Source organism: Sorghum bicolor, chromosome 4 (assembly GCF_000003195.3).
Source record: "Sorghum bicolor cultivar BTx623 chromosome 4, Sorghum_bicolor_NCBIv3, whole genome shotgun sequence".
Classification (NCBI taxonomy): domain Eukaryota; kingdom Viridiplantae; phylum Streptophyta; class Magnoliopsida; order Poales; family Poaceae; genus Sorghum; species Sorghum bicolor.
The window spans coordinates 7,443,017-7,455,340 of record NC_012873.2 but is presented as its reverse complement, the minus strand read 5'-3'; the positions used below and the strand labels follow the sequence as shown (position 1 = coordinate 7,455,340).

The 12,324-nt window shown below is 39.5% G+C and overlaps 1 protein-coding gene and 1 long non-coding RNA gene across 3 annotated transcripts; both read left to right on the top strand.

The window, feature by feature from the left end:
- On the top strand, positions 1,860-6,030 carry LOC8082941 (palmitoyl-acyl carrier protein thioesterase, chloroplastic). Of its 2 annotated transcripts, none has more exons than XM_002453477.2 (7): positions 1,860-2,003; positions 2,430-2,989; positions 3,093-3,226; positions 3,756-3,869; positions 4,011-4,194; positions 4,293-4,361; positions 5,321-6,030. In XM_002453477.2, the coding sequence occupies exons 2-7, from the start codon at positions 2,507-2,509 to the stop codon at positions 5,585-5,587; spliced, it is 1,251 nt and encodes a 416-aa protein (XP_002453522.1). In that variant the 5' UTR covers positions 1,860-2,003; positions 2,430-2,506; the 3' UTR covers positions 5,588-6,030. The 2 variants fall into 2 exon arrangements, with proteins under 2 accessions (XP_002453522.1, XP_021315890.1); XM_021460215.1 differs by lacking the exon at positions 5,321-6,030 and adding an exon at positions 5,111-5,314.
- On the top strand, positions 9,068-9,970 carry LOC8071668. Its single transcript, XR_002452609.1, has 2 exons — positions 9,068-9,394; positions 9,559-9,970. It is a non-coding gene; the product is annotated as an uncharacterized LOC8071668 (long non-coding RNA).

Sequence of the window (12,324 nt, the reverse complement as noted above, 5' to 3'; positions counted from 1 at the left end):
CTCACAGACTCGCATTCCTTGCATCGAGCGGCTGCTAGGCCTTGTTGCAAAAAAAAAAAAAAAAACAGATTTTCCGACACATGTATACATATAATTTAAAATAATATTAATTATATAATTTGTCTATAACTTACAAGACGAGTCTTTTAAAGCTAGTTAATCTATAATTAAAAAAATATTTATTAAATATAAACAAAATTTATCTTTAAAAAAACTTAGAACTAAACAAGGCCCAGTCCTGAGAAGATTTGGACCGCGGAGATGTCCTTTGGGCCTTGTTTGGTTCTAAATTTTTTTTGCAAAACATACACTGTGGTACTTTTGTTTGTATTTAATAAATCCCTACTACTAAATTGTGAAAATTTCAGTTTGCCTAAAAATTTTCTGCCGTCAAACCCGAGTCCGCCCACGCTTCCATCCGAAAAAAAAATTTCTGTCCTCAAACCCGAGTCGGCCCGCTTCCGTACGAAGGCTTCAACGTTGACATGGAGAAAGAACAGAATAAAAGTTTTTCTAAGGTTCTCAATACAAAATCTCTTTTATACATTACAGCACATTGAGAATAAAAAAATTATAAGGGCTTAGATGCAAAGTGTTTATCCTATTAGTTTACTTTTCTTTTATTATTTAAATTGATTGATAAATACATAGTAATTCATAGATAAATCTAAAAATTACAAAATAAATTTTGTTCAGCTCCACATAATGTAGATCCATACAGTAAACAAAAAATATCACAAATTTTATTATATTTTCTTTGCTAGAGATGCTTGTCTATGCTTTTTACTGTAAAATTGATCGGCTGAAAATTGATAAATGCGTAGTAAATCATAGTAGATCCATGCACTAAACAAAAAATATCCCAAATTTTAGTATATTTATTTTTTTGCTGAAGATGCTTGCCCATGCTTTTTAGTATAAAATTGAAATTGTAGTTATCTTGCTCTAATTATTATAAAAAATTTATGGTAGTCTATTTAATGTGATGCTTGATTTGTGGTAAAAGTTTTAGCATCATTCCTACATATCTCACTAATTTACTATTTTATCTAAATTTATGCGTGAGGATGCTTACACTACCTTTGCACGATGTGTTGTTATGTCATCTGAACACTTCATAAGCTCATATATTCATAATCTACATATATTTAACTGATATATCATATTTCATAGGAATCTTAACCTAAATAAAAAAAGTTATCAACAAACTTATCGTGTTTGAATATAATACTAAGGTATATTAAGAGATAATATAGAGTAACATAAGATTTGACTAATTTCTATTATTATTATTATTAAATAAATATGTCTACAAGCTATATATTATTATAAATATTAACTATCAATACCATAGATGTCATGGTTATCAATAAAATAAATTACGAACTTTAAATTTTATAAAAAAATATAAATATAAATAGATATGTAATATTATGTCATCATTTTCTATGACCATTTAATATTTTTCTCCCGTTGCAACGCACGGGCATATTTACTAGTATTGTTTAATTATAGAGTAACTAGACTTAAAAGATTCGTCTCGTAAATTACAGATAAATTATGTAATTAATTATTTCTTTTATCTATATTTAGTATTTTATACATGTGCCGCAAGATTTGATGCGACGAAAAATCCGAAAAAATTTATAAAATATTTTGAACTAAATAAGGCCTTGTTGTCAGTGCAGCTCAAAGCGTGCAACACGACACAGCTCACCCTCTCCATCCCCAGATTCTCCCTCTGACTTGACTCTTGACTCCGGAGTCCCACCTTTGCCCATTGAGGGTACAAGCGTCAATTGGCAGCGAGCCGAATCTAACCTTTTATAAAGGCCGCGGCCACCTCCAAGAGCAGGCCAGCCACTTCGAAGCGGCCCACCGCGTGCGTCCCCCAAGCTCTCGCGACCCCGACGCAGCGATCACCGTGGCCAATGGCGGCGGCGCCACCACTGGGAGGAGGGAGCGCCCCGGCGACCCCCTAACGCCCTAAACTCGATCGTGAGGTTCGTCTCTGCGGCCCCTTCTCCAGCGCAGTAACCCTCTACTCTACCGGATCTTTTCCCGGATATGTAAACGTTCCCTTTTGGGCTGGATTCTTGGTTAGCAAGGGCCAAAAAAAAAAAAACCCGCGACGATTTTAATTGGTTTGTTGGAAAGAAATATCTGCTAGCTGAAAGTCTTGCTTCTTCGATCAGTATGACTGAGGTTTACCAGCATGCTGTTTTTCCCCCCACTTGCGTTATTCCAAGAGTTTGCTTTGACAAATCGGTAGCAGGCTAGCAGCGGTGGACCAGTGGTTTTTTCTCCATATTCCTATTCCAGGATTCTGGGAAGTTTCTGTTCAAAGAATTCTCCCCCCTCTGCAATCGATTAATATTGTTATTTTTTTTTCCGGAAATCTAAGGTCCTTTTCCTCTGATGAAATCCAGTTCGAGTTCTCCGAGCAGTACTTCGATTTGATCGGCCGGGCGCGGAGCTGTGCGACTGTATCCATCCGTAAACTCTCATGGCCGCCTCTGTCGCCTCGTCGGCGTTCTTCCCGGTGCCGGCTTCGGCGCCCAAGAACGCACCGGGCAGGTCCAAGGACAACCTGGACATGGGTGGGGTCGCCGCAAACGTGGGCGCGGTGAGGTCCTCCTCAGCAAGGGCGCGCGCGCACGCCGCCGTCCCCAAGGTGAACAGCGGCGGGAAGGCTGCGGTGACTGACGGTGAGGACGATGCGTCCCGCTCCTCGGCTCCGGCTCCGGCTCCGAGGACGTTCTACAACCAGCTGCCGGACTGGAGCGTGCTGCTTGCGGCCATCACGACCATCTTCCTGGCAGCCGAGCGGCAGTGGACGCTGGTGGACTGGAAGCCCAAGCGGCCCGACATGCTCATCGACACGTTCGGCTTCAACGGGCAGGTGTTCCGGCAGGACTTCTCCATCCGATCCTATGAGATTGGGGCCGACAGGACGGCATCCATAGAGACGCTGATGAATCATTTGCAGGTGAGTCATGTGAGGCAATAGCGCGCGTCTGATTGTGTTGTAACTTGTAAGGTGCTCATTGCGGATGCTAATATTGTTTTTTTAATCATGTTTCTGCGTTTAGGAGACGGCCCTTAATCATGTCAAGAGTGCCGGGCTGCTTGGTGATGGCTTTGGTTCGACACCAGAGATGAGCAAACGGAACTTGTTCTGGGTTGTCAGTCAGATGCAGGTCTTGGTGGAGAAGTATCCATGCTGGTACAGACTGCAAAATATTTTGGTTATTTGAGTCCTCAGGCTGAATTGGCTCTAGTTTTTGTGTTTGAGTGTTAGCATTCTTTTAATGAAGTTATGCTAATAATGTGAACTTATCAAGCTAGCCAGGTAGGGGGGGTCAATTGTGGTTTCTTGCTTTGTTGCGAGCTTGCTGTGCTCTGATAGGTAGGAGCACCTCCCGCCCGCCTAAGTTAGAGATCTGTTCAGTGGCTTCAGAATGTTTGATTGGAAGTGTGGTAATGATGTTAGGTGGGAATCTGGGTGTGACGTATTCCTGTGAGAAATCGGGGGCCTGAAAGTCGTTGATGATAATTGTGACAGTGATATTTCAAGTAGGTGGTTGATATCTGTTTTAATTGAAAAGTCAGCTTGGAGCCTAAGAATTTTGAAAGTTGATATATATGTTACGACTCATCTGTTTCACCATGTACTTCATTAACCTAGATGCATTTGGGTAATTTAAGGCTCTGTTATTTTTTGAATTAAATGTTTTTATTTATTTTTTATTCAGGGGAGATACAGTTGGTATAGATACATGGGTCAGTGGTCATGGTAAAAACGGAATGCGTCGAGATTGGCATTTACATGATCGCAGCACAGGGCAGACTATATTGAGGGCTACAAGGTTTTATACATGATCTGTCATATTGCTGTTGTTTTGTGCATTCATTTTTGTTCTTACTGTAAAGATCCATAACCTGTTAGCATTTTGTTGTTTGGCCATTTGCATTTCGCTGATATTTTTTCCTCACTCTTTGCTGAACAGTAAATGGGTTATGATGCATAAGCATACTAGAAAACTCGCAAGGATTCCTGATGAAGTGAGGACTGAAATAGCACCATATTTTTTTGAGCTCACCGCTATTGCTGATGAAGACAGCCGCAAACTTCCAAAATTGCCAGGGAATGGTGAAGCTAGGGCTAGAAAATACGTCCGAAGGGGTTTGACTGTAAGTATTGTACATGCCATAAGTTGGTGTCCTATGTTATGGTTGGTAGTGTTTGTTACTTATGTAGTTTATGCTTGTTGGTATGCAACATAATGCAGCCTCGATGGTCCGATCTTGATCTAAACCAGCATGTCAACAATGTTAGATACATTGGGTGGATTCTTGAGGTAAAAACAATATTACTTTTTATGCACATATTATGTTGTTCCGTTTATGTTAGGATCATTATGACTGGATCTTTGAGATTAACAAATTGGTCTTTGCAATGTATATAACATGGACTGCTCTATTAATTTTTGGTTCGGAGTAGTTTATATATTGTTGTAATTATTTGGATCACTTGCTTTGCCATTGAGCTGTTAACTTATTGGTAGGTGATCAAATCATTTTTCTTAGAGTTTGAGCATTTATCATATTCAAACACTATGATTTAGTGACTTCCTCTGCTGTAAGGCATCCTATTTGTATATAATAGAACATTTATAGGTCCTTTTGCTGTTTGTCATCGCCTCCTTTCAACGGCAAATAGGGCCTCGATCCTCCTATCTGGCTTTTTGCTTTTTTCTATTATGGCTAACTTGTTGGTCTTGACGGAGAACAAAGAAAACATTGTATTTGTTATGTTGCTACATTTCAAAAAAAAATTTCAGAATTTAAAGGCACAATTGTTATTGATACTTCTGATGCTGTTCAATAGCTCAGTTGTCTATCTGAATATACTATTTCCTTAATATGGCACATTCTTTTTGCCTCAAGAGGTCATGGAATGCTATTTTCAGATAAATAATCTGTTTAATTGGTCATTCGGTACACAATCACATGCTTTTATTTCTGTTTGTGCCCTTGATCTGAAGCTTGACACTGGAATTTCTGTTTGTAGTTTCTTATGCAAATTCTTCATCTAATGGGTTTGCAGGATGTAGAATTCAGGATACTGTACTGAATGTTCGCCTTCCCTAGGAGTTTTGTTATAATTGACTTCTTCCTTTTGCTTGTGCTACCTGGCATTTCACTAGTTTACATAATCGTGTTGCCTGGTGTTTACATTTTTCGTTGACAGAAAGGTTAGTGTTTATTTACTGTATTTTTACCATCCTCTGATTTTTTGACTCATTTTTCCCACCAGAGCGCTCCAATCTCCATATTTGAGAATCATGAACTGGCTAGCATTGTCCTAGACTACAAGAGGGAGTGCAGTAAGGACAGTGTGCTGCAGTCACACACCACAGTGTTCACTGACTGCACTGATGGGTTAGGAGAAACAACCTTTCAGTGTGAGCATCTTCTGTGCCTTGAGTCAGGGCATACCATTGTGAAGGCTCGGACTATGTGGAGGCCAAAGAGAACCCATGCCATGGGAATATTGGCTCCAGTCTCAGCTGGCAAATTTTAGCGTCACGGACTAGATTGCTAGGGAACTAGTGCTTTGTGTTTGGAACAAGACTGGACAGCAAGTCTTCCTGTTATGGTGCAGCTTACAAGACCTAGGTTAAGGCGGGAAGAAAAGAAGGTGAAACAACGAAAGCAGATTTCTGTAGCGCATGTGTGCTGCTTTCGTTTCCCATACCATCTTCTTTTAGAAAACTTTGGGTTGATTTAACTTTGGTTGCTAGGTGCAATTCTTCGATTTCACAAAGATTACCTGGTGTACATATATATAGTACTGTTCTAGCAGATTAGCTGACTGTGGCACCTCCTAATACTCATTGGCTTCAAGGCTGTGTCTATACTGTAAGCAAGTTTGGGGCGATCGTGTCTAGGAGAAACATATTCCTGGATCTTGCTGCTTTGTCTTTGTTCATATATACATAAGCTGAGGTGTTCCAAGTTTCCTTTCCTGCCTTCTACTCTGGCTTCGTCAAATGTGGGCTGGTGCCTAGCTCGCCATTGTTGTAATCTGTTGAAGCTTGTGGCTTTAGTGAACAGGAATGGACAGCTTAACGTGATCCGTAAGGCATGGTGATAGGTGCAGCAGTATCCTTTTCTCTCAAATTGACACATACGAGATGACAAATGAGTCATAGATAACGAAAAATTTAGGGTTAATCTTTGTATTATGCCATCTGCTTATATAGAAGTTTTCACATTGTCCTTAATCAGCAAACCCAATCATATGCATAATACATTTGGGGCTTGTTGGTTTGTTAACATCGATTCTATCGCCGTCAGGTACATATATACTACTGTAATCTATTTTACAACCAAATCATGATTTTTGTAGATAAACATGCATGTCCACATCAACTTGTGGCAGTCTTGGAGCAGATTTCGTGCAAATCTGAAGCGCCAGCACTTGGCAGTGCTCCAGCTTAACAAATCAAAATCAAAGCTGAAAATTCCACAAAGAAAAGGGGGTGGAAGACACCAAAATAGTCATTGGACTGGAGGTAAGTGATTGGGAAGCTAGTTCAGATGGTAAACATAAAATTCGACCAACCTAGAAGGAAATGGGTGACTTTTATTGGAGGAACTAGGTGAATTCTCCGCGCGTTGCTGCGGGATTTTTTTAAAAATAAATAATTATATACATAGCATTACTATATGATATTCTGTCTATTATGTATGTAATAGATTAAAGATTTAAAGTATTTCACATGATATAGATGACATGATTATTTTTTGTAATTAATATGAGATGACATGGACTTAGTGAGGAATGATGTGGACACCTTGTATGAAGAGATAGAATATTTAGTGGGGAATGATGTGGACAATTTGCATGAAGAGAGAATTCATCTAGTGGGGTTTAGCTTTATAAGAGTTATAGATTAAAATGTACTTAATAAATTAGGTTATTATTTGCCTTAGAATTTGAAATTCCACCATTTTCCAAAGTTCACATATAAGCCTATCTCATATTCACAGGGTGAGAGATGAAATTTGATTTTATAGATCACCATTCTATGTTTCTATCCTTTTCTAAAAAACCTATAACACGCTCTTCAACTCGCTCTCCTACGATTCAAATACAACACATAAGTATCTCTCTCGTATAGTCAACAATAACATACAAATGGAGTTAATACACAACCATATTAGCTTAACTAATATGTGTCTAAATTATGATTATTAAAATAAATTTAATTCGAAGGACCCAAACGAGGCCTAGAAGAATTAGACATCCAAATTTGTTTCGAAGAGGACTTGAAATAGGATGGTCTGGACATACGACCACACCCAGTCACCCACACACGACTAACTGAGTTGGGACCAGCTGTTTCAGTTCAAAAAAACCTCATTAACAGTTGGATTTGAATTCTTTGTGGAAATTCCTACACAAATCTTGTGTTGTTTTTGAAAGAGTAATCTTGTGTTTGAAACACGGTGAAATCATGTTGTGGACGCTAGACAATTTGCTATGAAATACTTTTGGAGGGATTAGTAGTGCTAGTTCAACTCAGACAAAAAGTAATATAAACAGACGAACCCGGGAGCAACATTCATTCTCCATAAGACCAGAAGTGGGATATGCTGATGCGATAGATATCCTCTGAACCCTTACCGTCTAATGCCTGAAAAGTAAGTCATGTTATGCAACCACACACGGCAGCCATCTGATTCGTGCGATATATTTGGCTCTGTTGCTACAAGGACACTTCACACCCCTAATATTAGGCCACATCATTTCATATTTGCTGGTGCTCGATATTATTGATGCTTACATTACAGGTAGTCAGTGGAGACTGGGGCACAGACGATGAATCACTGAAAGTAACATCTGAAAACAATACTGCGTGTCTCCAACTGCGTACAAAAATGAAATTTAGAGTATAAAGAAGTGATTATTGGTTCATTTTGCTTTGATGGTATATATTTTTCCCTACAGTAATTTTAATAAAGGAGAGACAAGAGTGACAAGAGGTTTTACAATTTGATGGTATATTTCAAGGAGCTATCACTCATTTGGTGGCATGTCACCACGATATATCTTAACCTTCGATTGAGCTTGATCCTTGATGAATGATTTAATCAGGAGCCTACCTAGTACCCTAAGAACTACAAGTGGTGCAAAATCCTGCAGCATGGTGCAGACATATGATACCTATCAACCTCTCTATATGTCATTTATTTTATTTATTTGTCACTAGAAATGCCAAAGTTGTACTATTTTAGTTCTGTACAATGATGTTCCACGCGCTTCTGAAAAAAAAGCAAAAAAATTCATACTAGTTGTTGTCCTGTGATTTGACTGTCTTTGGTACAATAAAATTGCCACCACAAAGTAACTAACCATACAACAAGTCAACATCGTGACAGTTCGGAATTCAGATCACGCAAATTCATAAATCGATCACGCAAATTAGCTGATGTTGCAGATCATTTCCGCACATTGAACCCCAATCACAGTCCTTCACCTGTTTTCGCTGTTGATAGCTAGCTAGCTATGTCAATTTGGTGCCGAGTCCCTTCCTTGCCCCCCTTTAATTAATAAGCAAAAAGGACAGCTTCTTTTGAAGCCTAATAAACGATCTCATCAAAAGTCTAAAGCCAATGATGTGGTGTCTTAAGGGACACTGCCTTTTCATTTCCATTTGTTGCAACTTGCAAGAGCTTCCTTTTAGGAATAATTGAAAACTTGTTCCAGCCTTTGCATATATAGTTTGCACACAACCTGACCACTTGCAAGAGCCAAATGCACTGTCAAAGGCCTACTTATCTACACAGACACGCATCCCTATCTCACAGTGACATTTTGAGGGCATCTTCCAAGGTATCTCCTAGCGAGCAATCTGCGTGACCATCGGTTGAAATTGGTGGGGAGCACCATGATTGCGATATGATCGAGCTTATCGCTACAATGAGGGAGAGAGAAAAGAAAATATGAAATGAAACAATGATGCACGATCAATCTCCAACTGAAATAAAATAGTGCACTGTCAGTGGATGCTGAAAGCCTGAAACAATCTCACGAGGAGCAAGAGGTTAGGTAGTAGCGCCGTAGCGGTAAGCCACATGCTCTAAGCCACCTTCTTATATACCACACACTAGAACGGGTGTAAGAACAAGCTATACGCCTCCCTTACCTTAGCTACCTGCCATCTTTTTCCCTTCCTTTTCAAATTTCAGTTAGTGTTCATTTCTGTGGGGAAGAAGAGGCGGCAGCGACAATGGATGAGCCTTCACAGAGCGAGGACAGGAAGCTGTCGGCCATGGAGCATGTCAAGAAGCGCCATGAGGAGAAGGGCTTCCTCTATGCCTGGTCAGTAAGATCACAGCAATATAATCTAGATGTACTCGATAAGCGTTGTTCTGCATCTGCAGAATCTGCACAATCTTATGTTTTCCGCAAGCATCAAAACAAATTTACACATTCATTTGTAGGATGCATCATGCTGAACACAGATTTTTTTTCCTTGCTTGCAGCGCCTTCATGTTTTGCTGCTGCTTCTGCTGCTACGAGGCCTGCGAGCACTGCCTGGAGTGCTTCTGCTGCTGCGGCAAGAAGGACGAGTAAGGTCGGTTCAACCAACAATTCCGCCGCCGCTTCATCATCATATGGATTTGTTGTGGAATGTGGATTTGTTTCGGTTGTGAAGAACTGCGATCAATCTATCGTCAAAATAAAAACATGCTGTAAATAAATGTGATTGGTTGAAGCGTTAACTCTACGTTAACCATAGTGAGCTAGCTAGCTATCTAGCTACCCCAGTATCTGGAGTGAGTCCAGTGAAACGCTGTACTTGCGACTGTAAAATGTAAATCTGTGATTGCCACTGGTACTATATGTACGTTACAGTCCTTGTGTATATATAAGGGTTTCTTGTGTTATTGCTCTCTTTCTCTCTCTCTTATACTTTCATGAACTTACTGTCCAGTAGGTGCTTCTGCATCTGCAAGATTAGGCATGCAGAATCACAGAACTTCATCATTCAGTAGATGCATATTTGGTTCTTTGGTGTGTTGTCTGCTGTGGTATGTTGCTTTTGCTTATGAAGTTATATGGTGCACTCTCGGCCTCTCGCTGTCTTCTTGCTTCATCAACAATCTTCACTCATTTTAACTTCATCACTTTTTCTGCTTAAAAACAATTTTGCATCATCTTGTTAAAAAACAAAACAAATTTATTTTCTACGTCCTCTGAGGGAGAAAAGGGGAAACATGAAAAAACTTGCCTTATGAGATGGTTTTGCCTCTTGAAACTGCATCCTCCGAGGTGCGTTTTGTATGGATTAGATTACCATATAAACATTCCGGATGATAAATCAGAATCAGTTTGTACAACCGTTTGGCTAGTAGGCTGGATTTTGATTCATAAGGGATTTTTTTCTAAAAAATCATATAAATAAAAAGAGAAATTTTACTACGCTTGGAAATAACGAGAGCTTGTTAGATCTAATGGTCTGAAAATAGGAAGAACCAAATAAGAGGAACTTAAGTCGTGAACCGGAACCAAAAATTTGTGGATCCGGAACTAGTTTGTAATTAAAATCAAAGGATATTATTGTATTTTTAACATTTTAGAAGCTGCTTCTAATTAAAAAAATGAACTTGTCCTCAGAATCAAAAGGAGCTCCGCAGCAGGGCGGGCGGCGAGGCAGCGGCCTAGGATGCGACACGACGGACTCTCCGCAGCAGGGCGGGCGGCGACGCAGATCTTGACAGTTCGTGCCTTCGTGGAGAGAGCCCTTATAGAGTTGAGAATCTGCCCCGTAGGAAAAAAATACTAATCTACCCTTAATTAAAAATTTTAACTAAAACCTGCTGCAAAATATTTTAACGGGAGGAGCACCGTAAAAAATCTCAAATAAAAATATACTTAAAAAAATAAATTCTTTTTGTGAGCGAAGAACAACTTAGAGATAACCTATTTTAATTTATTGCACTAAAATGGATTATAATTGAAAAAAGAACAATTACTAGTGTATAAGAGAGACAAGATAACCTGTGAAACCACCTTTTGGCTGTTTCAAGTTTGCAGGCACGAATGCACAAGGTTTCACCGTTTGGCACTTGATTCTCTGGTTCCGGCCTAGAATCCGGAACGGCTCATGAAACGGAGCATTAGCTAAAAACATGGGCGGATACAGAGGATATTCCTGGTATTCCCACGAATACCCAATTTTTTTATACACTAAGTATATATAGGTGTATTTATATATATGTATATCTAATATATTAGCATTTCTATATTTAGCAAATAACATTTCTCTTTCAATCTTTTTAATCTATCTTTGTATTTCTTTTTCCACATAGGTTCTATATTAGCTCGATTGCTGAAATTATTCTATTTTGTTGTTTCTATAAATGAGAACCTAATTTATTTATCTCCAGACCATATACATATTAACTCATGCCACCAAATATTAGTACAAATCATATCTTGTTTTGAAACTCTTTTTCAAGATAAATCGGAATATGCACATGACAACATGTATAATAAAGTATTCTTTTAGTGTGAGTGAACGAGGCATGAGTAGGAGGCAATTCCATAATCCTCATTCCTAAATCTCTAACCATAGCCGACTAAACATGACGTGGTGGCTGCACTGTAGTTTCCAGTGTCCTGAGCTCCTAGCGGCGCGGGGTGTGTAGCGCGGGCGCGACCTCTGTCTCTATGTTGTGCCTACATGGTGACCGGCGAGGGTGCACATCGATCATAAGATTAGAGACAACAGTTGAGTGGCGGCCCACCAGACACTAGCAAGGGAATACCCAAGATTCAAATCCTAACTCCGCCATTGGCTAAAAACCGGCCACTGTTCCTAAAAGTACTCCCAATACATCGATCAGATCGTCAGAACTATCTGAATCATGCAAGGCACATCAAGCAACTGAAGTAAAGATTGCAACGGGGAAAAGAGAATAAAGATGTGACCCGTAACCGATTTCATCACAGGAAAGGAAGAGGAAACGTGGCTCACGAGTCACGAGAAATCACCACCAGTTCTGAATATTTATTCAGCTTGTTTGATCTTTCGACACTTTCAGACAATTCAGTTCAGTACACTGTACAGTTATTATTATACTTACGGGAGCAGAGGATCCCATTCACCATCACAGTAAGCATGGTCGTAGAAAGCGTTTAAGATAGCCTCTGATCGAAGCATGACATTGGCACGACACGAGCTATCTTCATTTTGACGAGAGAAATAAGTACATTTGATTCAGAACATCTTTCCTAATGTGATT